This window comes from Bos javanicus, chromosome 13 (genome assembly GCF_032452875.1).
Source record: "Bos javanicus breed banteng chromosome 13, ARS-OSU_banteng_1.0, whole genome shotgun sequence".
Classification (NCBI taxonomy): domain Eukaryota; kingdom Metazoa; phylum Chordata; class Mammalia; order Artiodactyla; family Bovidae; genus Bos; species Bos javanicus.
The window spans coordinates 75,599,563-75,624,417 of record NC_083880.1 but is presented as its reverse complement, the minus strand read 5'-3'; the positions used below and the strand labels follow the sequence as shown (position 1 = coordinate 75,624,417).

General features: G+C 45.1%; 1 protein-coding gene and 1 non-coding gene across 5 annotated transcripts in view; one reads left to right on the top strand and one right to left on the bottom strand.

Moving 5' to 3' along the window:
* The window catches only part of EYA2 (EYA transcriptional coactivator and phosphatase 2), a 262,777-nt gene that overhangs the window by 77,977 nt on the left and 159,945 nt on the right, over positions 1 to 24,855 (bottom strand). For all 4 annotated transcript variants that reach the window (XM_061437833.1, XM_061437832.1, XM_061437831.1 and 1 more), the window contains 4 exons: positions 22,139 to 22,206; positions 20,480 to 20,657; positions 14,237 to 14,379; positions 4,624 to 4,707 (listed from right to left, as the gene is read on the bottom strand). In XM_061437833.1, the coding sequence (XP_061293817.1) occupies positions 4,624 to 4,707; positions 14,237 to 14,379; positions 20,480 to 20,657; positions 22,139 to 22,206 (473 nt within the window). The remainder of the gene's footprint in view (positions 1 to 4,623; positions 4,708 to 14,236; positions 14,380 to 20,479; positions 20,658 to 22,138; positions 22,207 to 24,855) is intronic.
* On the top strand, positions 5,528 to 5,599 carry TRNAS-GGA (transfer RNA serine (anticodon GGA)). The gene has a single exon. It is a non-coding gene; the product is annotated as a tRNA-Ser (tRNA).

The window sequence follows — 24,855 nt, the reverse complement described above, 5'->3', positions numbered from 1 at the left end:
TCTGCTTTTTAATATGCTGTCTGGGTTTGTCATAGCTTTTCTTCCAAGGAGCAAGCATTTTCTAATTTCGTGGAAGAGTCTAGAAGAGGGATGATGATGGCACAGGAGACCTGGGGTCTCCAAGAGCATCTCACCTTAGTTTTCCCTGGACCTTGTGAGAGTATCCAGGGAGGCACATGAGCCTGAGGCGTGGCTCTTGTTATCCCCTGGGTGACCTCACTCTCTCTGGGCCTCAGTTTCTCCTACTGTCCCATGGAGACTCACTGGATGTGATGATCTCCCAGGTCCTTCCAGCTCTAACTTCTGTGGTTCCCAAATTTTAGGACAGATGTTGAAACTCAGGTGCCAGTGGGGTCAGGAAGGTCCCCTAAATGGGTTAAACAGGCCAGGTGGGGCCGTGGATGGGCTGGAGAGCGTCCACCCCCGCTAACTGGGCAGCGGCTACTCAGCTCCTGCTGATTGCTGCCACCTGGGAGTGCAGGATTGCCAGATTTTCTAATTTTTCAAGAAGACTTGGACATCGCGATTATTTTGGTCTGTGCAATCTCCTGGTTTTTTAAATGTTGGCGACAAATTCACATTTTTTCTAACACTCTAGGGGCAAAACACAAATGTCTGCAGGCAGAATTTGGCGTGTGGCCCCCAGTTAGGAATTTTTTGTTTTGATACTATTTTCTTTCCTTCCTCCCTTCATTCACCAAATATTTATTTGATGTCTGCTAAGTAGGGGGCACTGTTCTTTGCTCTGGGGACGAAGCAATGAACAAAATGGGAAAAAAAGTGCCTGTCGTCATGCTGCTTTCATTCTAGAGGACCACCCCGATTCATTCTCCCAACAAATACCCATTGAGCAATCTGGTCTGTGCACTGTGCTTAGGTGGGTTGATAAAAAAATGTTCATGGTCACTGTGCTCAGGGCACATACAACTTAGCAGGGAGACAGAGAATGAGTACATAATTCTATTTATTTTTAATTTTTTGGCCACGTCACAAGGCTCGTGGGATTTTCAGTCCCCTGGCCAGGAATGGAACCTGAGCCCTCAGCAATGGGCGCATGGAGTCCTAACCTCTGGTGAGCGCGTCAGTCGGCCAGTGGTGTTGTGTCTGACTCCACCCCATGGACTGTTCCTCGCCAGGCTCCTGGGTACATGGGCTTACCTAGGCAAGAATACTGGAGTGGGTTGCTATTTCCTTCTCCAGAGGATCTTCCTGACCCCAGGATCGAACCCTCATCTTCTGCATTGGCAGGCGGATTCTTTACCACTGGGAAAGCCCCCTAACCACTGGACCACCAGGGAATTCCGTAATTGCAAGTGAAAAATAAGAATTATGGGAAGAGATGCAATGTAGATGGGAGTGGTTAGGAAAGTATTCTTGGAGGCAGTTACACTGAAAACGGAAACTGAAAGATAAGTGTGAGCTAACCTAAGTACACCAACTTTCTAGAACATTCTAGATTATAGCAGAAACCTCCAGTATGCCCCTCTTCCAGGTCCTCTCAGCAAGCAGAGGCTCTCTCCTGTTAGAACCTGTGATTTCCTGCCCTAGAGTTTCCACGGGGCAGGCCAATTCAGGGAGCTAACACCCCTAGAAGAATCCCTCAACCCATGATGGAAGGGAATTTGTAGATAAATATCTCATCATCCTTGCTCCTTGGGCTATAACCTCTGAGGTGAGTCTCCCAGAGGTCCCCAATAGCTCTGAGCCCCAGTTACCTGCAGCCATAGCTACTTCTTGTTAATAGCTAATATGTTATGGAAAAACCCAAATGAACATTTTGGCCAACCCAGTATTCACGTACCCTGTAGAGGCTGCCTTTCCCTCCCCACCTCACTTCCCCACTCTGTGCCCAGTGCTCCCTGGGATCACCCCCCCCGGCTAAACTACCAGCACTCACTCCCTCCTGGCCTCAGGCTCTGATGCTGAGAGAAACCTAGGATAGATGGGGAGAATGTGGAAGGTTACGAGGACAGAAAGCAACTCTGGATAAGTTGCAGGAAACAGGGCGGGAGAGACGGGAAGGAGCCAGCTCGTGAAGGGCCGTGGAGGCTGGGGTTAGGGTTTCTCTACAGGGAAGCCACTGACAATTTTTCAGTAGAGGAGAGACCAGGCTTACATTTTAGGATGATCTCTCTGTAGGTGGCTGGAAAGGGCAAGACTGGAGACCAGAGAGCTGCAGGGAAAGGTGGTGGTGAACAGGTGATCGGGCTGCAGAGAGCTGGCTAGTGATGAGGACTGACACGCACCAGGTGCCATGGGGCCCAGAAGAGAGCTCTGAGCTTTGTCCCTGCCTTAAGTGAGCCTGTAATTTGTTTTTGTATTTTTTATTGGAGTTGCTTTAAAACGTTGTGTTGGTTTCTGTTGTATAGCAAAGTAAATCGCCTACGAAAATGAAAGCCGTTCAGTTGTGTCTGATTCTTTACAACCCCATGGACTGTAACCCACCAGGCTACTCTGTCTACAGGATTTTCTAGGCAAGAATGGAGTGGGTTGAATCACCTATACGTATACATATATCCCTCCTTTTTTGGGTATCATTCCCATTTAGGTCACCACAGAGCTCTGAGGAGAGTTCCCTGTGCCATATCATTCTCATGAGTTATCATTTTATACACAGTATTGTTGTTTAGTCGCTAAGTCATGTCAGACTCTTTTGTGACCCCATGGACTGACTGTAGCCCGCCAGTCTCCTCTGTCCATGGGATTTCCCAGGCAAGAATACTGGAGTGGGTTGCCATTTCCTTCTCCAGGGGATCTTCCTGACCCAAGAATCGAACTCTCATCCTGCACTGGCAGGCAGATTCTTTACCACCGAGCCACCAGGGAAGCCCATTTTATATGTAGTGTACATATGTCAATCCCAATCTCCCAATTCATCCCATCCTCCTTAGGAAAAAATGGTACAGATGAACCTATTTGCAAAGCAGAAATAGAGACATAGATGCAGAAAACAAATGCTTGTCATCTCTTAAACTTTCCCTCTCCAGCTTTCCATACCCTCAAATTTTCAGCAGCAGTAGGAGCATAATTTGGTTTAAAAAGTGGTGGTGAGACACAGACACAAAAATCATACCCAAGATTACAAAGCCCTCCATGGAAACCAAATTGTTGCGTGAAGTAGTGGAACTTCTTGAAGGGCAAGAAGAGTGAAGGAATGGTTCTTAGGGGAGATGGTTTTATCTGGGTGGTTAAGAACCACAGAATACCCAGCCCGGGTGGGCATTTCGCTACTGCAGCCCCTTTGGGAAAGCCCATTTTCTTTCTTTCTTTTTTTTTGCAATAGCTGCCAAGTCTGCTTTCAGCAGCTCTGGACTCTGCCATCCTTTCCCTAAGCTGTGCACGCTCCAAAAACGCATGCCGGATTTCCCGCAGGCACTGCTAGACATATTAACGGCATTCCTCCTCGCCGAGAGGTTTCTGCACCACCAACACCATTTTAACATTCTTTACAACGTAACGGCAGACGATAAATCTATCTTGCTAATTACACATCCAGCTTGTTACAACCCTCATAAAAAACACGAGCAGCTGGAAAAGCCATGAGGTGATGTCAAATCATATTCCTGGGCTCTAAACAGAAACAGAAATATTTTCCAGGCGCTGGTGAGTCTCCTGGTTCCCACTCATGCGTGGAAGCAGCTGCCGACAGGTCGCTTAACTCAGAAAAGCTGATTCTGTGTCTGTCCCCCAAAGCCCCACCCCTCCACCTCTACCTGTCTCCCTGAAGAGATGGCAGACATCTGGAGCATCCACAGGGGGGTTGATACCAAGCCCTCAGGATGGATGCAAAGAATCAGCAGGGTTTGGGTTTTAGCAGTTGGGTTCATTTTTGCATTGCATGCATGCTCTGTTGCTTGGTCTGACTCTTTGAGACCCCGTGGACTGTAGCCCGACAGGTTCCTCCATCCATGGTATTCTCCAGGCAAGAATACTGGAGTGGGTAGCCATGCCCTTCTCCAGGGATCTTCCAGACCCAGGGGTCGAACCTGCATCTCCTGCATTGCAGGCAGATTCTCTACCACTGAGCCACTGGGGAAACCCTCATTTTTGCATTTTTAAGGGGTTTTTGGTGGTTCTTGCATGGACCACCAGTCCACCAACAGCATCTGCCTGAAATTCTAACTGGATGGTTCCTTGACATAATTTGTCGATGATACATTTGCAAAGCTGTTGGAGCTGACAAAATGCCTCCCCCTTGTCTCAGAAAAATGGGAGGAAAATTAAATTCATCTGCCAGAGATAGTAAGATAAACAATAGGGAGGAAGAAAAGTACTTTACCTCACTTTCCAGCTAGGATTCCTGGGTTTGGCTGAAGCATCTCCTAGCCCTCTTAGGAGGAGGGAGACAGGCGAAGACTACAAGCTTACATCCGATCAAGTGGATGTTGACTGTTTCATGTGTTGGAAGAAAAGGCAAGGCAGACAATGGGGGAAGCTGATTGAATTTTCACATGTCAAGGGAAAATTCTATAGGACTTCTCAAACCTGGGGTGATGCAAAGGGGCAGCATTTGTTGGAGAAGCTGCCTCACCAGCTGCCCCCACAATTCCCAGGATAAACCAGCTGGACAGACTGTTATGCTGAAAAAAAAAGAGAGAAACAGAGAGACAACATGATTCTTACCTTCCCGTATCTGGAGGCGAAAGTCCCCGTGAGTAAGGAGTGGAAAATAATTATCGTCTCATCCAGGTCCCACACGAACACACGCTGGGATGAAAGAGAGGGAGAGAAAGGAGATAAATACATTTGCTTGCATCTGACTTGATGTCTGCAGAAATTAACTCCCTGGGAGGAGAAAGATGTCTTGAAAAACATTATCTCTAATTTCTAAAACATGTGACTCATGGATGGGTCCTTGAGTCTCCATTCAACCTCAACTGTGTAAAATATATTCTGATGGCTGATCCTGGGGGTCCCTGTCAACCCAAAGATGCCAGAACTGTGAGATGCCTGTTCTTGCCTTTCACATAAAAGCTCAAAAAAGGAGGAATTCAGTCCAAAACCAACAATAAAAATCATAGAACTCATTTGACAAAATGAAATACTACCATTTTACGTTGACTGCTCACCATAAGCCTAGCTACTTCTGAGAGTTTGTTTTTAGCAGTTCTGGTGATTACCTTTATAACTCTAAATTACATACTTTCACTTATTGGTTTGCCAACTTTACTCGTTTTTTTTGTGTTTCTATTTTTACTTTTTTGATTTTTGGCTGCACCTCGAAGCATGTACGAACTTAGTTCCCTGACCAAGGATTGAACCTGTGCCCCCTGCATTGGAAGGTGGAGTCTTAACCACTGGACCCCCAGGGAAATCCCTGATTTGCCCACTTTAGACTGGGCATTGTGAAAGACGAAGGTTTAGCTCATGGTAATCTCCCCCGTTTCTCCAGAATTTTATGTTTTTCACATATGTGAACTGCTCTATTTTCAATTCCCATATGCTCTGGATATTTTCTCTTGGCTAAAACAGCAAGCTCAATATGGAAAATATGGATATTGGTGTCCCTACCCTTTCCACCAGGGCTTCCCTGGTGGCTCAGAGGTTAAAGCGTCTGCCTGGAATGCCGGAGACCCAGGTTCGATCCCTGGGTGGGGAACATCCCCTGGAGAAGGAAATGGCAACCCACTCCAGTACTCTTGCCTGGAGAATCCCATGGAGGGAGGAGCCTGGTAGGCTACAGTCCATGGGGTCACAAAGAGTAGGACACGACTGAGCGACTTCACTTTCACCCTTTCCACTAGCTCCTCCCCTCTCCAGTATTTGAGCTTCAGCCTTACTTTTGCCTTGTCAGTGTGGATAAACTGGTTCGTGCATTGGGTTTTATAACTACCTTAAGTGCTCTGTCTTCATGTTGATGTTAAAAGTTGGTAGCCAGTAAAGGGCATTTATTTACATCTTGTGATTACTGTTCACTGAAGAGCCAAGTAATGAGCTAGGATTTTACTTCCTTTTCTCTGTAGCCAGTGTCATAACTCTGGAGCCCATTTATTTTAATTTTATTAAAAAAAAAAACAAACAACGTAGTTATTTAGCTCCATCAAGTGTTCGTTGCGGCATGTGGGATCTTCTATCTTTGGTGAACTCTTAGATGTGGCAAGTGGGATCTAGTTCCCTGACCAGATCTAGTTCACTGGCCCCATGCACTGGGGGTGTGGAGTCTTAGCCACTGGACCACCAGGGGGTCCCCTCCAGAATGACTTTAAGGAAACCGTTTCTGCCACTAAGGTCATATGTATTCTCCTTTCTTGTACTCCATCTTGATTAAAATCATGTCATAGCTCAGTTTTTTTCACATAGGAATCATGCCTGTCTGGAATAACTTTTATTTTTGCTGGAGTTTATTAACTGATTTAATTCTTTTGTTTCCAATATGGTCTCTTTATTAGAATCTCAAATTTAGCCACACCCTCTATATCAAAGATGTTCTTCCTCTGTGACAGAATGTTCCAATGTGGACTGGATCATCTTTAGGGTTGCCACATAGCTAGGATCCTGAGACTCCCCTTCACTGCATTTCTGGGTCAGATTCACTGTTTTCTGGATCCTAAATCTCTTTATTGGGTTTCTTCCTTGTTTTGCTTGAGTATATCCTTAGGTTGCTTTTTCTTAGAGGGTGCATAGAAAGTAATCTTGCTGCATTTTTACAAATCTAATCATACCTTAATTCGCTATAAAGTTCCTCTAAGCGCAGAATTCCAATGGGAAAATAATGCCGTCTAGAGCTTTGAAAGAATCCCTCTATCTTGTAGTATCCAGCATGATTAATGAGAAGTCTGATGTTTCACTGATCTTCAGTTCTTTGTAGGTTTTACTTTTTTCCTCTTTGGATGTTTTAGGCTCTTTTCTTTATATTTGGTATCCTCAAATCCCATGAGGATATATCTAGGTGTAGTCTTTTTTCACTCATACTGTTCAGCATTCAAATAATTTCAATCTTATTTCTTTAAATAATGTCCTCTCATCTCTCCCACTGTTCTCTCTTTCTGGAATTTCCAACAGTCAAATTAGACCTTTTGGATTGATATTACTTATCCTTTAAAAATATTTTTTCTATAATTTTTTTAAATAAATGTTCTCAGAGATGTCTTTAACTTTCTCTTCTAACCTTTCTATGAAACTTTTGAGTCTATCATTTAAAAATCTACAGTAGCTTTTTCTTTGTCTCTGCGTGTTTCTTTTCCATTAGCCCGCACTTCTTATTCTGTGGATACAAGATAAGAAAACTGCTGGGAGCGAGCTCCGCCCGTGGCAAAGGTCATGAGGAAGGAGGCTTGGCATACGCAAAGGCGGGATCGAGCCTCAGGAGTCCCCCTGGAAATTCTCGAGCATCTACTCCCCAAACCAGAGTCTGCCTACTTTCTGCTTTGTGCTTTCACCTACACCTCTGACTTTATGGGGGGCTGTCCCCCACTACCTCTCTCTGAAAAATAGAGTTAACTTACAGCTCCAGTTAATAATTCCTGGGTGTGACAGTGTTTCAACCTACAAACTCCTTTGGAAGTCCTCTAGCCTGCCTGAATAGGTTTTTCTGGCCACATGTGATTTGCTCAGAGCCTCCCAACTGTGAGAGGCATGAGATGTCCTAAACTGTCTAAATACAGAGTCCTTTGAGCAGTTAAAAGATTGATTAGAAATTGTATTGGTGAAGGGATTTTCACTTGTTGGGCCAATGTTTGCTGCTAAGTCTCCATATCCCTTACCTGCTGTGTCCCTGGCAGTGTATTGATTAATATAATTGGTGTAAATAGTAGCTTTAATGTTTGCAACCTGGGATCCTTGAGTTAATTCTTTTTCTTGTTATAGCTCACCACACCTTTGCTCTGTAGGAATGCAACTTTATCTAACGCTTTTGAGGGTGGCGCTTGACTAATCACCTTTAGAGAAAAATAAGTTTTCTGAAGAAAGCGTCTTAAAATGTTAACAGGCCTCCGGGCCAGAAGATGATGCAAATCACCTAAACTTTTGCATATGATAAGTTTGCAGGAAGAAAGCCTGGCTTACTGCATGACTCTACCCCTTCCCCCATTATCCTCTATGCATAACTTAAGGTATAAAAACTACTTTGGGAAATAAAGTGCGGGCCTTGTTCACCAAAACTTGGTCTCCCCATGTCGTTCTTGCTCTCACCTTCTGGCTGAATTATTCAGCCTCTTTTCTCCACTGAATTTCCTCACTGAGCTATCCTTATTTCAGCCTCTTTTCTCCACTGAATTTCCTCACTGAGCTATCCTTATTCTATTACTCTTTATATCCTTAATTAACGTTTAATTAAGCAGTTGTTTCCTGATCCTTGCCGATGCCGTCCCCGCTTCGAATTCCCTGGATCCATCGGGGCTGGACCCCGGCAGAAAACCAAAGAGAATTTTTCTATGATCTCTTTTGTTTCTTAAATTACCTCTCATTTATCCTATTCATTTATCTTGGCCATAATTTTTCATACTGTAGGTTTTCTTAATTTTTCTGGTGATCATTATTTTTAAGAACAAAAGGGCTGACTGATCATTTATGTAGCTGGTGTTGGGGCAGCAAAGGTACCTACTTAGTCTACCAACTTGAGTGGGCCACCTTGGAAAACCCTCTGGGGGGTCAGGGGTTGTATTTACACATCTGTAATGCCTTTAAAAGTGAAGAGAAAGGTAATATCTCAAAGGAAAAAGATCAATGAATACAGAGGTTTTCAAAACAATTAGTAGACTTGAATATTACTTTGTGAAATTTTTGCTCTGCTTACAATTATGTGTATATATATTCTGGGTCATGATAATAAGTATTGTTCCTATTATAGGTCAAGGCAAAAAGTGTTTGAAAATCACTGTGGGGGGTTAAATATGCTAAGTCCTAGTTTATCCAACTGGGTTGGATCAGTTAAACTTAGATACTTTGGTAAGAGGATTTTTAAAAAAATCAACGAATATTTTTCAAATTTAATGCAGAGTCCCTTAATTTATTGACTATATTTCCTCTGAAGAGGGTCTGTCCCTCTTCCTCACTAGGCCACCATTCTATCTCCCTGCCCTAGATTTTTAGTGGGTATATTGTTTGCGGTGGCCATTCTGCCGATGACCCTAACTTTTTAGCCCACCAGGGTTTGGGCCAGGGCTGGGCCCCTAACCCCACTGGGTCAGAAGCCTTTCCTCGGGAACTCAAAACTGGAGCCTGGAAAGAAATTCATCGTCTTTGGGTGGCTGTTGCTGGCAACATGATCTGGAGGCCAGGCCAGGCCACTCTGCGGAGGAAGAGGAACAGAGGTTGGAGAGAGGGAAACACGATCCAAGACTTTTGTAGGACTTGGTTTTACTGAGAAGCAAGGGCTTCTCAGCTGGCTTTAGTGAGGACTTCCCAGCTGGCTCAGTGGTAAAGAATGTGCCTGCCAATGCAGGAGACGTGGGTTCGATCCCTGGGTCGGGAAGATCCTCTGGAGGAGGAAATGGCAACCTGCTCCAGTATTCCTGCCTGGGAAATTCCATGGACAGAGGAGCCTGGTGGGCTGCAGTCCATAGGGTCGCAAAGAGTCGGACACGACTGAGTGACTGTGAGCACAGAGTGAGGGGCCTGGAGGAGAGCCGTGCCCAGTAACCTGTACACTGAAGGGACATTCCTGCCTGGGGATTCTAGCACCTACACTGTGGAACGTGGGGCGAGAAGGCGTAAATGCGTTTCCTGGCCTCTCCCACCTTCTGCTTACAGTATCTTGCCGACACTGGCTGTCCCTTTGGCTCATGAGTTCTAAGAGAATCCCCGTATCCTTAAAATAAATTCTGCTTTTTCACTTAAGCCAGCTCAAGTTGGTTTCTGGCACCTGCAGTCAAGGGATTTTAACTAATACAGACTCCGAATTTTCCTTCTTTCCACTTCTCTACCTAATTTCTCTCTCGTGGGCTACGGTCATTAGCAACAGTACCAAAGACTTAGGAGGTGCGACTCGTGCAAACCCTCCATGCTGAAATTAAGCACGGCAGTGAAACACAGCTCACGCCTTTTCAACTGTTCCTGCCCAGTGGTACTTACTCTGGAATCAAGCAGCAGATGTTTCTAGAAAAATATCACCCCATAATCCCCCACTTCCATGCCACCCCACCCCCTTCTCAGCTTAATGGAAAAATGTCTCTCCGCCCCCACTGTCCCCTACCAAGAGCAGAAACCACGTTAGTGACTTAATACATTTTTTAAAAATAGTAAAGTGTGAGTTGCTCTCCGGGATTTTCTATAGCTCTGCAACTTCCAGCTGGTAGAAAATCCTCAGGCATCTGGGAGGGCAGAAAGCAAGGGTAACCTGGAGCCAGTACATTTTCTTCTAACTTTTCGCAAAGGCTTAATCTCCTGAAGGGTTTGTGCAAAGTCTCTTTGGTTTTGGAAGGTGGTGGCTTTAAGAATTAGAGGAAAAGCAAGGACAGAATCCTCTGGACTGAGAATGGTGCCATGAGCAGTGGGAACACACGCTCTGTGGCAGGTTCCTAGGGCAGTCCAGCTCTCGGAGGAGATGGCTGGGTGTACCTCCAGAGGCTGACCAAGCACAGGGAAGAGTCATTGTTTAGTCGCTCAGTCGTGTCCAACTCTTTTGAAACCCCACGGGCTGCAGCCTGCCAGGCTCCTCTGTCCGTGGGATTTCCCAGACAAGAATACCGGAGTGGGCTGCCATTCCCTTCTCCAGGGGATCTTCCTGACTCAGGGATCGAACCCACACCTCCTGCATTGGCAGGCAGGCTGTTTACCACTGAGCCACCTGGGAAGCCTTAGGGGAGGGGAGTGATGTTCAAAATACTTAATAACTTCTGGGATGATCGGAACAGACACCAGCCATAAACAACTGCCACTGCTCTCTTAGTGAATATGGCGTAGCCCTACTAGTAAACACTGGTTAACTAGTACGTCCTACCAGAGAACACTGGCTAAATATCAAATGTCCTAATATTGGCCATTTGTTGTTGTTAGGGTCTCCAGCATCCACCCCCTTTCCAAAAAATAATTTTTATTTATTTATTTTTGGCTGTGCTGGGTCTTTGTTGCTGCGTAGGCTTTTTCTCTAGCTGCAGCAAACAGGAGCCACTCTCTAGTTGCGGAGCACAGGATCTAGGGCACATGGGCTTTAGTAGTTGTGGCTCCCAGGCTCCAGAGCACAGGCTCAGTAGTTGTGGCATAGGGGCTTAGCTGTTCGATGCCATGTGGGATCTTCCCGGACCAGGGATTGAACCCCTGTCTCCTGCACTGGCAGATGGATTCTTTACCACTGAGCCATCAGGGAAGCCCCTACTGGCTTAGAAGAGCATCCCGTTTTCTTTCCCATTGCGCGCTGTCTTGGTGGGACTGTCCATCTGGGCACGAGTGAGGACCTAGACCAGGCCAATGGGATGCCGCCTCTTTGGAATCAAACGTCGAGTGACATAGTGTTAGAATTTTAAATGTTTTGCTCTGCAGTTGGGGCTGGCACCCTGGATTTCCCAGCATGGCCTTTGATAATATTCTTCATAACTTTGGTTGTATCACTTCCTCTTCATGCCGTTTACTCCCAGTAAATTCCTTTTTGCTTAAGTAACCAGAATTGGCTTTTGTTGTTTGCAACCAAATGACTGTACCTAATACCTCAAAGTCCTTATTGTCAACAAGGATCTCTATGCCCAACATATGGCAGGAGACCCCAGAGAATGGCTGGACTTCCAATGACCACTGCAGATCCTGAAAATGAGAAAGGCAGCAGCCACCAAGCCACACTGGACAACAGAGGCTATTATTTTGTCTTTTTTTAAAAATTAAAAATTATTATTTTTTAACCAGGGGCATACTTATTTATTTATTGGCCGCATTGTGCAGTATGTGGGATCTTAGTTCCCCCGCCAGGGATCAAACCCACACCCTCTGCATTGGAAGCATAGAATCTTAACCAATAGCCTGCCAGGGAAGTCCCTATTATTCTGTTTTCTGAGACCACATGAACCTTGAGATTCTCACATAATCCCGGCAGGGGGAAGGGCCCCAGTAATGAAATGGAATTCCCCACCACCTGGATGGATGGGGACTCAGAGTCAAAATGACACTGGTTTTAAGGAAACGATGAAAATGGTATTTCTTAGCATATCTGAGTTTGCCGGCTGAGCTTTGTAGCTGCCAGATTTGTACAGGATTGTGAACAGGGGTGTGATGATGCTGCATTTGGGTACCAAGACAGTGACCCAGGCTTTGCCAACACTACCCGTGTATACCCATGGCACACTCAAGCCGACAAATGACTGCCTTCTGCAAACAAGTAGAAACTTGTGCATGTGCCCATTTTTTCTCTTAGATAACAGTTAGACAGATAACATGAGCTAGATAGATAACATGAGCTTCCCCAGTGGCTCAGACGGTAAAGAGTCTACCTGCAATGTGGGAAACCCGGGTTCAATCCCTGGGCCAGGAAAGATCCCTGGGAGAAGGAAACGGCAACCCACTCCAGTGTCTTGCTTGGAAAAATCCTATGGATGGAGGAGCCTGGTGGGCTACAGCCCATGGGGTCACAAAGAGGTGGACATGACTGAGTGACTAACACTCTGGGGGGCATTTGTCTCCTTTACTTGTCTCCTCAATCTCTCATGCACACTGTTCTTTTTTGTTTGCTTGGGAAAATGTCAGCACCTGACCAATAACCCCACACTTGCTTCATTATAATCAGGACTGCTGCGGCTCTTCGATAGTAGTTCTGAGCCTGGGCTGCACTGGAATCATGGAGGGAGCGTAAACATACTGACACCTGGGTCTCTCCCCAAGGACTCTGACTTCATTGATCTGGATCGTCATTGATCTGCAGCTTGAGAATGAAGGTTTCTCAAAGCTTCCCAGAGATTCTTCTTTTTTTTTAATTTATTTATTTAGCAGCACTGGGTCTTAGTTGCGATATGTGGGATCTAGTTCCCTGACCAGGGATTGAACCTGGGCACCCCCTGCATTGGGAGGGCAGTCTTAACCAGTGGACCATGAGGAAAGTCCCCAGGAGATTCTTATATGCAGCCCAGACTGAGAGCCACTGTCTGAAAAACTCAGAATCACAGAAACAATGCAAATTCATTTCAGCCAGCCCCCTATCTCCAGATAGATAAATATCTAAGCTGTAGGAGGGTCACTATTGCTTCCCAGGTGGCTCAGTGGTAGAAGAGTCCATTTGTCAATGCAGGAGATGCAGGAGACGTGGGTTCAGTCCCTAAGTTGCAAAGAACCCCTGGAGGAGGAAATGGCAGCCCACTCCAGTATTCTTGCCTGGAGAATCCCATGGACAGAGGAGACTGCCAGGCTGTAGTCCAGGGGGCTGCAAAGAGTCAGGCACGACTGAGCGACACACACCCAGTAGGGTCACTAGGGGAACTTTTAGAACTCCCTGCAATGTCCAGTTAATTAGTCTGGGAGGAGGTCTGGGTATCTGAATTTTCAAAAGCACGCCGGGTGATTCTAACCAGTAGCTGAGGTTAAGAATCACTCCAATCCAATGGGGAAGGTCCACTGTCCAATGTCATCTTTACTGAAGGTTTTCTTTCTTTCTTTTTTAATTAAATTTATTTATTTTAATTGGAGATTAATTACTTTACAATATTGTATTGGTTTTGCCATACATCAACATGAATCTTTCACGGGTGTACACGTGCTCCCCATCCTGAACCCCCCTCCCACCTCCCTCCCCGTACCATCCCTCTGGGTCATCCCAGTGCATCAGCCCCAAGCTTCCTGTATCCTGCATCGAACCTGGACTGGCGATTCGTTTCTTATATGATATTATACATGTTTCAATGCCATTCTCCCAAATCATCCCACCCTCTCCCTCTCCCACGGAGTCCCGAAGACTGTTCTATACATCTGTGTCTCTTTTTACTGGAGGTTTTCAAAGTGTGGTCTCCCACCACATCAACATTGTCTAGGAATCTGCTGGAAATGCAGCTTCTCAGGCCCTGCCCCAGATCTACTGACTTGGAATCCCTGGCGGTGGGCACAGTCTGGGTTTTCCCAGGCCCCCAGGTGATGCTGTCTTGGCTCACCGGTTGTTACCACGTCTAGGGTCACTTTTCCTAGCCTTGCAGTCAACAGTGCTTCCGTGTGGCCAGTCAAATTCTTCCCTCCTTCTCATCAAGGGCACTTTTCTGTTACTACACTCTGTGAACACAAAGGGCCATCTTCCTCCCAGGGACTTGGAGAGAACTCTGGTCCCCACCTCCTGTTCCAGCCACACGTGGACGTGACATTCACTCAACAGGGTGGAAGCATCTGGAGTTACCTCGATCTCATTGTCCCCTGCTGGGGAGGGGTCGCTGCTCCGCTTAGACCGGCCTCGGAGCTTCCCGTCGGAGGCCCGGGGTGGCCTGTCCGTGTCTCCCTCCTTTGCCAGTGTGGAAGGTCCATTGTGTGTGTTATATTCACCTGGCGTAGGAAAGGAAAGGGCAGACAGATCAGAGAGCTGGCTGAGTGTCTCCTCCTGTGAACGATTATACCAGAACCATCTAACTCCAAAATGGGAGGTCTCAAAGGCAGCAGTGAAGGTAAAGATCATGTAGGATCAAAATTAACTCTCAAAAGTTCCTTAAACTGCTCATTCATAATCATTCATTCACCCAGCAAAGATTTACTGACTAGGTATAGTTCCAGGCACTGGTTCCCACAGCACCCAGACTAGAGGGAGGAGAGAGACATCAGAGAGAGAAGTAAACATGTAACATGCCAGGTGGGGACATGTGTGACAGAGAACTAACAAATCGGATAAGAGCAGGGAGAGTGCTGGGGGGTCACTAATTTATAGGGGACACCTTGTGGATAAGGTGACAGCTGAGCAGGGATCTGAGAGAGGCAAGGGTGGGCAGCTACAACTTCAGTGAACAGAGTTTTGTGCTTACAACTGTCTATATACCCTAAGGTCTGAGAATCCCTAAACTAACAGGAGGAGGAAAATAACATATACATGTGTGTTTGGCTGGGCTCCTCTGGTGGCTCTGATGGTAAAGAATCTGCCTGCAATGCAGGGTTCAATCCCTGGGTTGGGAAGATCCCCTGGAAAAGGAAATGGCAATCCACTCCAGTATTCTTGAGTGAAGAATTCCATGGACAGAGGAGCCACGGGGTCACAAAGAGTCGGACACATCTGGGCAACCAACTTTCACTTTTCACTACGTAGCTGGCTATCAAACTCCCTCCCTTGGGGTGAGTGGGGGTGTGTGGGGAGAATTCTCTACGTTCCTGTCACTAGGCAGCTTGCTGCATTTTCTGTATGTATCTTAAAAGCAAGTCCTTTAAACTTTTCTTGTTAAGAAATCTGTCAATTTGAGATTGTAAGGCAAGAGCATCCAGCACAGGGCTGGCAATTAGGAGATATCAGCAAAGGGCTCAAAATGAGTTCTGGCTTGACTAGACCTACATACATGAAGGACCAGTGAGAAGGTGCAGGGATGAGGGTGGGCACCTTCGGATTCTCGTTGAAGTGGCGCTTCTGGACACAGTGTGCCGAGAGGCTGCCAGGCTCCTGCCCTTGGGCAATTGTCTAATGATCCACAGTGAACAAGTGGTCAGCACCCCGCAGGACTTAAGTCCCAGAGGCAGCATCCAAGTTGTGTTGGTTTTTAAGCACAGAAGTTTTAAATGCATTTTACTAGACTTTATTATCTTTATTTAACTAATGAGGGAACTGAGGCTTATGGAGATGATGTAAGCCTGTAACCCTGCAAATGAGCGATAAAGCCAGAACTAAAATTTGGGTCTGCCTGTGTCACTAGAGTGACAGAACTGTAAACCAGTGTGGAACCTTAGAGGACCTCCCATCCCACTTTCTCATCTTACATCTGCTTGTTTTAGCTCCCAAATGTACCCTGTGGACTCCATCTTTCCTTCCATAATTGCCAGTTCTTGGATCATTGGGGTGGCGGGGAGAAACGCTTTTGTCTAAAAATACTTGGCAAGCCACTAATTTTTTCCTACCCTGGAAGGACTATTTCCCTCCCAAACCCAAGGGATTGAATTTTATTTATTTAATATTTATAAAACTTAGCAGACTAAGGACATAATAAAAAAAGATGTGATTTTGAGTTGTAGAACGGCTGGGCTGTCTCCAGCTCCCCCAAATTTCTGGGACACAGCATTAGAGACTTCCAAAACACCAAACTAGCAAAGACTTTCTTCTGGAGGATGAGGAAAAGGCAGTAAATAAATTCACAGATGCTTAAGAGTCATAAATAAAGTTTATCCTGATTCACTTGGTAGTTCTAAGACTGTGGAGGCTTAGAAAACACCGGTTGGCCCCATTAAAATTCAGGCAAATATTATTAAAAAGAGGAGGAAACACCAGCTACCTAAGAAATGTCCCAATAAGGTGTTAGGTGAAGTCAATTTATTAGGGGTGCCAAAAAAAGCAGCTTTCCCCAACCTTATACATTCTTAGAATGAAGGGTCAAAGTTCAAGGACAAGGTCAGAGGTGCACATGCTATACAGCAAATTATAGTAATCTTTCCTGGAGTCATTTCACTCTTTTTCTTTCTCCCCTTTCAATGTTTTTACTTATTTTAACAACTGTTGAGGTATAACTGACATACAAAATAACCATACATACTTAGAGCACAGTTTGATAAGTTTTGAACACACGGTCACATCTATGAACCCACCACCACAATGAAGATAATGAACAAATCCAGCAGCAAGGGTTTCTCTGTAATTCCCTTGTAGTCTCTTCCTCCTGCTACCCACTCCCTAGCCAACCATAGGTCTGCTTTCTTTCACCATAAATTAGTTTGTATTTTTTAGAGTTTTAAACAAATGGCATCACTTAGTATGTGATGTCCACACACATACAAACACACTTTTCTGGCTTCTTTCAACCAGCAGAACTGTTCCGAGATTCAATCCATGTTGCTATGTTTATCGCTAGTTTATTTCTCTGTGTTGCTGAGTACCACTCTATTGGGTGGCTGTATCCCTATCTGTTCACCTGGAGATGGACATTTGGGTTGATTCTAGTTTTTGGCTGGACTAAAGCTTTTATGATCATTCACTCATCAGTACTCATCAGTCTGCATAGACATGACCTTTCTCGTTATGAGAGACTGTGGTTACTGGTTCATAAGCAACTGCAAACTTTTTTTCCAAAGTGGTTGTAGCATTTCACACTCTCACCAGCAAGGTTAAGGGGATTCTAGCTGCTCTGCATCCTTGCCATTCATTGGTGTGGCCAGTCTTTGTAATTACAGCCATTCTAAGGGGTGTGTGTTTGAGGATTTAATTTGCATTTCTCTGACTAACGCAGCACTCTAGTCATGTGCTTTTTACAAAATAGTTCTTTATTTTATTTTTGGCTCTGATGGGTCTCAGCTGCAGCACTAGGGCTCTTCGTGGTGGGGTGAGGGCTTCTCTCTAGACGTGGTCCATGGGCTCAGTTGCCCTGCGGCATGCGGGATCTTAGACACCGGGATTGAACCTGTGCCTCCGGCTTTGGAAAGCAGATTCTTACCCACCCAGGGAAGTTCCAGTCAGGTGCTTTTCGTTTTTTTCCAGCTGTGCTGGTATATTCTTTGGTGAAATGTCTGTTAAAATACTTTGCCATTTCTTTATCGGGTTGTTTTCTTATTATTGGTTTTGAAAGTTTAAAGAAAAAACATATTCTGGATGGTTTATTTTATGCATCAACTTGACTGAGCCAAGGAAGGCCCAGAGAGCTAGTAAGACATTATTTCTGGGTGTGGCTGTGAAGGTATCTCCAAAGAGATTAGTGAGTAGAGAAGATATGCCCTAACCAATGTGGGTAGGCATTAGCCAATCCATTGAGGATTCGGGTAGAAGAAGGCAGAGGAAGGGAGAACTCTCTCTCTTCCTGACACATAAAATTAACTCTCACACATGGGTTATTTACAAGTGTGTTATTTCGCTTTTGGATATTTGCGAATTTTCCAAAAATCTTCCTTTTACTTCCCCTATTTTCAGAGTATGTACTTTTCATTCCTTGAAAATTAACTATCACACATGGGTTATTTAGAAGTGTGTTACTTCAGAGTATGTACTTTTTATTCCTTGAAACCTTTTAAATGTAATGGGACTTCACGATTTATGGCCCGGAAGTTCTATTTTTGGTAAATGTTTCATGTGCATTTGAAACAAATGTGAATTTTGCTGTTCCGTGGAGGAGCCTACAGATTGTCTGTTACATCTTTTCCCTCTAGTTCCCTCCCCAGAGAAAATGAGTTAACGGTTGTTTTTGCATCCTTCCGGAAACTTTCTATGCGAATATGGGCATTTAACTATACTCATATTTAAAACCCTCCAGGACCATGTCATGCACGTAGTTCTTGTTTCCTCACCTATCACAACAGCTCAGAGAGATCCGTATTAGTGGATTCTTTTCAACAGATGTATAGTGTGCCAAGGGTAGGTACGCTACCGTTTATTTAACGTGACTCCTATTCATGGATATTTAGGTTACTTCCAGGCTTTTGCTCTGCTGCAAAAAGAATTCTTTTAACTTAAGTCTTTGTACCTATGTGAAACTTTATTTTTAGTGTAAGTTTGTGGAAGTAGAATAATTGAATTAAAGCAACCACTACTGATTTGTCTTTTCTCTTGAGTAACAAGAGAGGTTCAGATTTTGCCTTTGCCATCAGCAAAAGTGAAAGTGAAAGTTGCTCAGTCGTGTCTGACTCTTGGTGATCCCATGTAATTCTCCAGGCCAGAATACTGGAGTGGTAGCCAATTCCCTTCCCCAGGGGATCTTCCCATCCCAGGGATTGAACCCAGGTCTCCCTCATTCCAGGTGGATTCTTCACCAGCTGAGCCACAAGGGAAGCCCAAGAACACTGGAGTGGGTGGCCTATCCCTTCTCCAGGGGATCTTCCCGCCATCAGTGAATTGCTCTGCAAACGTCCGCGAATTGTTGGGGCTTCACGTAACTGTGAATGCGTGTTGATGCCAACAGTGCGCTGATGGGGCTGCGGGCTGCGGAGGAGCAGAGCCTGAGGACAGCGTATCCGGACAACGCAAAGGGTGAGCATGATCTGTCAGTAATATATAAACCTCTTGAGCCTCTGGAATTTAGAACCAACCACTCAAGGAGATCCTGGACAATTTCAGAAGTGGAGTTTTTATGGGGAATTTTAAGAGAGTGCATGAGCGTGTGCGTGTGTGCACAAGTAAGCTTACATGCCGTTCCTTTATAACAGACACGGGGGAGATGAGGCAAGAGACCTTGGTTACAGCTGACTATTATTTATGTCATTAGATTTTATGTGAGCTTGTTAGACACACAGTAAAAACCATCTCAACCACTTATTGTTGAACCTTAGGGCCAGGGGATAAATGAAGAACAGGGGGAAACAATAAGGGAAAATTTCAAAGAGACACAAAGAGCCTTTATGTTCGCTCCGGATGGGGAACAAAAATGACCATCTCACATAACCCAAATTCTTGAGAAGTCAAGTCTCTAGAATCCAGTTCACCAGCAAATTATAGATAGTAGCATCAAGTGGAAGATTTCCTGCTTATATTTCATTTCTGAAACCAGTTTGAAGAGGCCACATGCTGAAAAGCAGGATGGGCAAAGATAATTCGGCAAGTTTGTTACATTTCATACTCTTCCAAGGAAGCAAACTTTGGAAATTGGAAGGTGGGTATTATGCATTTATTCTATACTCTTTGATGAGGTCACAGTGACCAAAGTCAACGCCCAAACCTTAAACTGCCTTCCAAGTTGACTAAAAAATGCTTGGCTGTGTTGTCTCCCATTTGTCACCAAGCCAGTGCGATTTAACCCACCCCAACTGGTGGAAAACGCAAGCAACAGCTGCACCAAGAGCTACAGGAACGAAAGTGGTGAGTCTTCACTACTGTCTTTTTCTAGCCATCCACCAATGAATATTTATTGAATGAATGTCCATACACATCATGCTAGCTTGCCTTCTACAAAGCCCCAGAAACAGGAGGCTTCAGAAAAGAAGAAAATGCAATATTTCCTATTATTGGACGGTCTAATTTATGGCTGCCATGGTATTTAATGGTGATGAGTCTAAATTGTCTCATAAAGAGTAGACACGTGCACAGCAGATTTACGAAATCAATAAATGAATGCACAAGCTGGTGAGCTAGTTTGCACAAGCTGGTGAGCTAGTTTACACAGGGATGCAAACATCACCAAAGGGCCTAGATGTGGAATCGGGTGTGCTCTGTCTAAATGGAGCAAACATTACTCAGCTCCAGCCAAGCCCTGTCACTTAACAATGTGGGCCTAGGGTGACCGGATTGTCTTTTAAGAGAAGGCAGGCATTAGAATTTTTAGGTAAAAATTTATGACTTTCTAAAACATGGGTGCAATTAAAAACACACGTACACCATGCCCCCACATCCACACACAAAGAAAAGCCAACAAAACATATCTGAGGGCTGATGCTAACTCATGGGTGACCAGTTCATTAAAACTGGGACCTCCACTCAGTTCATCTTTCATACAAGAGCTCAGACCACAGCCATGAATGACCACAGGGCAGTGATGGTACTTACCGCCAAGAGACTCGGAACTCTGGCTGGGGATGTTGTGAGATGCCTCCTGGAGGACGTAGGTGGACGTGGAGAGAGGAGAAGGGCAGATGCTGCTGGCTGGGACGTAAGGAGGGTTGTAGGACGAGCTGTAATACTGGGAGTACTGGCTCTGCGGGAAGCCGGGGTAGGAAGGATAGTCCTGGAAAGGGAAACCCACAAGGCTGCGAGTGGGGAAGACTGTCAGGCTGACGGGGGCGAGGGGCCTCCTGGGCTGGGTCTTCTGAATTGATCCCTGTTCCCCCACCGTTACAATAAAAGTTCTATGAGGGCTGGAGTTTTGGCTAAAAGCAGATTTTCCCCCAAGACAAGGATTCAAGTAGAGGATTTGGGGGATGAAGGCAAGACCAGCTGGGGAATGGGGAAGTGAGGTAGCAAAGGGAAGAAGGGCAAGCAGTCAGCACGGGGGCTTCTCCAGTGGGGACTGGAGCTGAATTCTACCCAGGAGATGCTGGGATGGCAAAAAACACACCTCAGAAAGATCTCTCCCAGGGGGCAAAGGAGCTGGGGTATTTATACACCAACTCCAGCCAGTCTTTGCTTGAGAGCTGCTCCCAGAGGGTTTCAATTCCCTGGCACTTCCTACTGCCCTATACATTGGTTCCAGAAAACACCTGTGTGCCCAGAGATGCAGAGATTGGCAGCTGGAAGCCAACGGGTACACCCTAAGGGACGTGGGTATGGTTCTGACAGCATCCGTCTCAGGCACTATTGTATCCCCAGTGCTTGGAAGAGTGCTGGGCACATGTGGGCACTCAATAAATGCTGGAAAAATTAAAGAACAACTGAGTGAGGAATGAAGACCACGTACACTTGTGCAGGAGTCTAGGTTCATTTTAGGTTCATGGTGGGTGGTGGTGGTGGTGGCTCAAATCTAGTACGCCTACACAGCATTAAGGATCCAGAACCTTATAGGAGGGAGTCTTAGAGATGAAATCAAAGAATACCAATCCTCTTTATCAAAGAGTATCTTGGTCTGTTTCAACCAACCAGATAGTCCAACTCTCCCACCATAGTCACTGTTTCATATATTTAGCCCCCCTGGAAAGTAGAGCTTCTCAATCTTGCAAAGAACTCATGGAAGGTTCTTAATAGGAAAGGTACACAGGCAGTGCACAGAGTTCCCGTCCACCGTGAGCAGGTTAATTCTTAACTCACTCTCTAAGTGAAACCAAGAGACTCACATTATTGGCCAACATCCATCCATCTTTATAGTGTTGACTAAGCTCCGTTTCACAAGTATTTATAATGTAAAGTTGGGCACTTTACAGTGAGATGCAGAGGTAAAGATGATGTCCTTTCACCCTTGAAGAGCTCGGGGTCTGGTGAAAGGCACATGTTTTTGCTTTCATACATTCCAGACTCAACAGTCAATGGGTGTCTTCAACGGGGATCAAGATGGAACACAGAACAGAGCCCCTTCATCTTGGAAATCTGCCAACAATTCCGATTTCTCTGCCTCTACGCTGTCTCTTTCCGATGGCTGTTGGTGTAGCCTGGCCCCTGTGGCCTCCAAACCCAGGGAATAAGAGGCCTGGTGCAGGTGGCCTCTCTGGCTGCCCTGATTTAAGGGGACTGCTTATGGAAAGAGCCAAGAAAGCCACTGGTAGGGAGCTAGTCTACCTGGTGCACAGTTCCGAATCCGGCCGCGTTGGTCAGTCCATTTGCTCCTTGATAGATCCCGGCCGTGCCTGTGGGAAGGAGTGACAGATGAGGTTCTTACAGTCAGGGAGGGACGTGGAGGAGAAAGGCGCAGTGGAAGGCTGGAGTCTTTGAGGTTCGACAGTTTGGGATGGAACTTATGACTCGGACGATCTCTCTGAACCTCGGTTCTCTCAGTTAATGAATAAAATACAAATAACACCTTCAAAGGATTCTGGTGAGAGATAAATGAGAGTGCACACAACATAGCTTCTGGTACTCCATAACTATGTTTTAAAAATAATTTAGTTTTTTAAAAATTGTGGTAAATGTACATAACAACACTGGCCATTTTAACCATTTTGTTTTTACTTTTTAAAACTGACGTATAGCTAATTTAAAATGTTGTGTTAGTTTCGGACGTACAGCAAAGTGATTCGGTTCCAATTTCTCCACATCCTCACCAATACTTATTTTCTGATTTTTAAAAAATATTGCAGCCATTCTAAAGGATGTAAGGTAGCAATGATTATGCTTTGAATTGAATGAATAAAATGACTTCTCCTTTTTGAACTTCAGTTGTCCCACCTGTAAAATGGGAATAAAAACGATACTACTACTACTAGAAAATGCTACTTAGTCAATGAATGAGTGTGGTGTCATTACCTGGTCTCCCCTGACCAGGTAAGCTGGTGGTCAGGGGAGACCTCCGAGATGACATTTGAGCTGAGTCATGAATGGTAAGAGGAAACCAGTGATGGAAATGCCTTGAGGGAAGAGACTTCACGAACGCTGAGGGTGAGACTCTCCGGTAGGGATTAGCTTGACAGGTTACAGAGAAAGAAAAAGGGGTCAATGGAGCGGGAGCCCAGAGAAAGAAGACGGGGGTTACCACCAGAACAGCAGTCAACTTGTGTGTGTCAGGGCTCCTCATGGGGGAAGTGAGCAGAGGAAAATTAAGTCTCGTGCTCAAGGCAGCCTGGATAGTGAGTGACAGCCTCGGGCGCTGGAATCCAGGCAGTCTGGCTCAAGTCTGCTTTTCCAACATGGCTCTATACTGCCAGGGCTTCCCTGGTGGCTCAGACAGTAAAGAATCGGCCTGCAATGCAAGAGACCTCGATTTGATCCCTGGGTCAGGAAGATCCCCTGGAGAAGGAATGGCAACCCACTCCAGCATTCTTGCCTGGAGAATTCCATGGACAGAGGAGCCAGGCGGGCTACAGTCCATGGGGTCACAAAGAGTCAGACACGACTGAGTGACTGAGCACACACACTGTACTGCCAAAGCGGTTTCTTTTTAGAACTGTTTTTGGGGCACACTTTATAAAATCCCTCCACTGTCAATGTTGGCTCAGTGATCTTTAAAGTAAATTGCTTTACTGTACAGCTGTCACCACGATGAAGTTTTAGAACATTTCCATTGCCTTCAAAGAACCCTCATGCCTGTTTGCAGTCAACCTCTTCTCCCATCCTCAGCCTCAGGCAGCTCTTTTTGATTATAGCCATTCTAGTAGATGTGTCCCTGGAGTGGGAAATGGCAGCCCACTCCAGTATTCTCGCCTGGAAAACTCCATGGCCAGAGGAGTCTGGTGGGCTTCAGTCCATGGGGTTGCAAAGAGACAGAAACGATTGAGCAGCTGAGCAGTAGATGTGTAGTGGTCTCTCATTTTGGCTTTAAGTAGCATTTCTCTAATGACTGATCAAGTTGGGCACCTTTTTATGTACTTATTAGTCATTCAGGTATCTTTTTTGATGAAGATTCATTCAAATTTTTTTCCCACTAAAAAAAAGTTAGGGTGTCCTCTTAACACTGATTTATAAGAGTTCTTTATATACTCTGGACACAGGTTCTTTATCAGACATATGATTTGCAAATATTATCCCCCAGTCCTGTCTCTTAATTTTTCTAATGGTGTTGCTTGAAAACCAAAGCAAAAGTTTTAAAGTTACTAATATTTTTTATAAATCTTGTTTTTGCTGCCTAACTCAAGGTCATAAAGACTCTTTCTAATATTTTCTTTTAGAAATTCTGGAGTTGAAGGCCTTACATTTAGGTCTATGACCTAATGTAAGTGAGTTTTTGTGTACTGTGTGAGATAAGGGCCTAAATTAATCTTTCTGCACATGGCTACCCAGTTGTTCCAACACAAGTATAAAAAGTCTATCCTTTCCTTCATTAAATCACTTGGCACCTTTGTCAAAAATTGACAACGTGAGAGTTTATTTATGGGCTCTCTATTCTCTTCCACTGACCTATCCGTTCTGCACAAATTCCATCCAGTCTTGATTACTGTAGCTTTATATGAAGTTTTGAAACCAGCTAGTGTAAGTTCTCCAACTTGGTTTTTCTTTTCCAAGATTGTTTCGCCTTCTCAGTATAACCTTGACATTTACACATCAATTTTAGAATAAGCTTGACAATTTCTATTGGCGAGAACAAAGCGGCACGACATTATTCAAGAGTATCAACTCAGAAATCTATATCCAGAGGAAACATCCTTCAGAAATGGGGGAAATCAACACATTCTCAAAATGAGGGAGAACCAAGAGAACTTGTCACAATAGATCTCCCCTGAAATAAGGGCTACAGAAAGTTCTTAAAAGAGACAAGAAATTTTAAAAACTAGGCGGGGGGGGGAGAGGTAGGGGAGAAAAGGAACCCTGAAACATCAGGCAGGAAGAAAGAAAAAGAGTAAAAA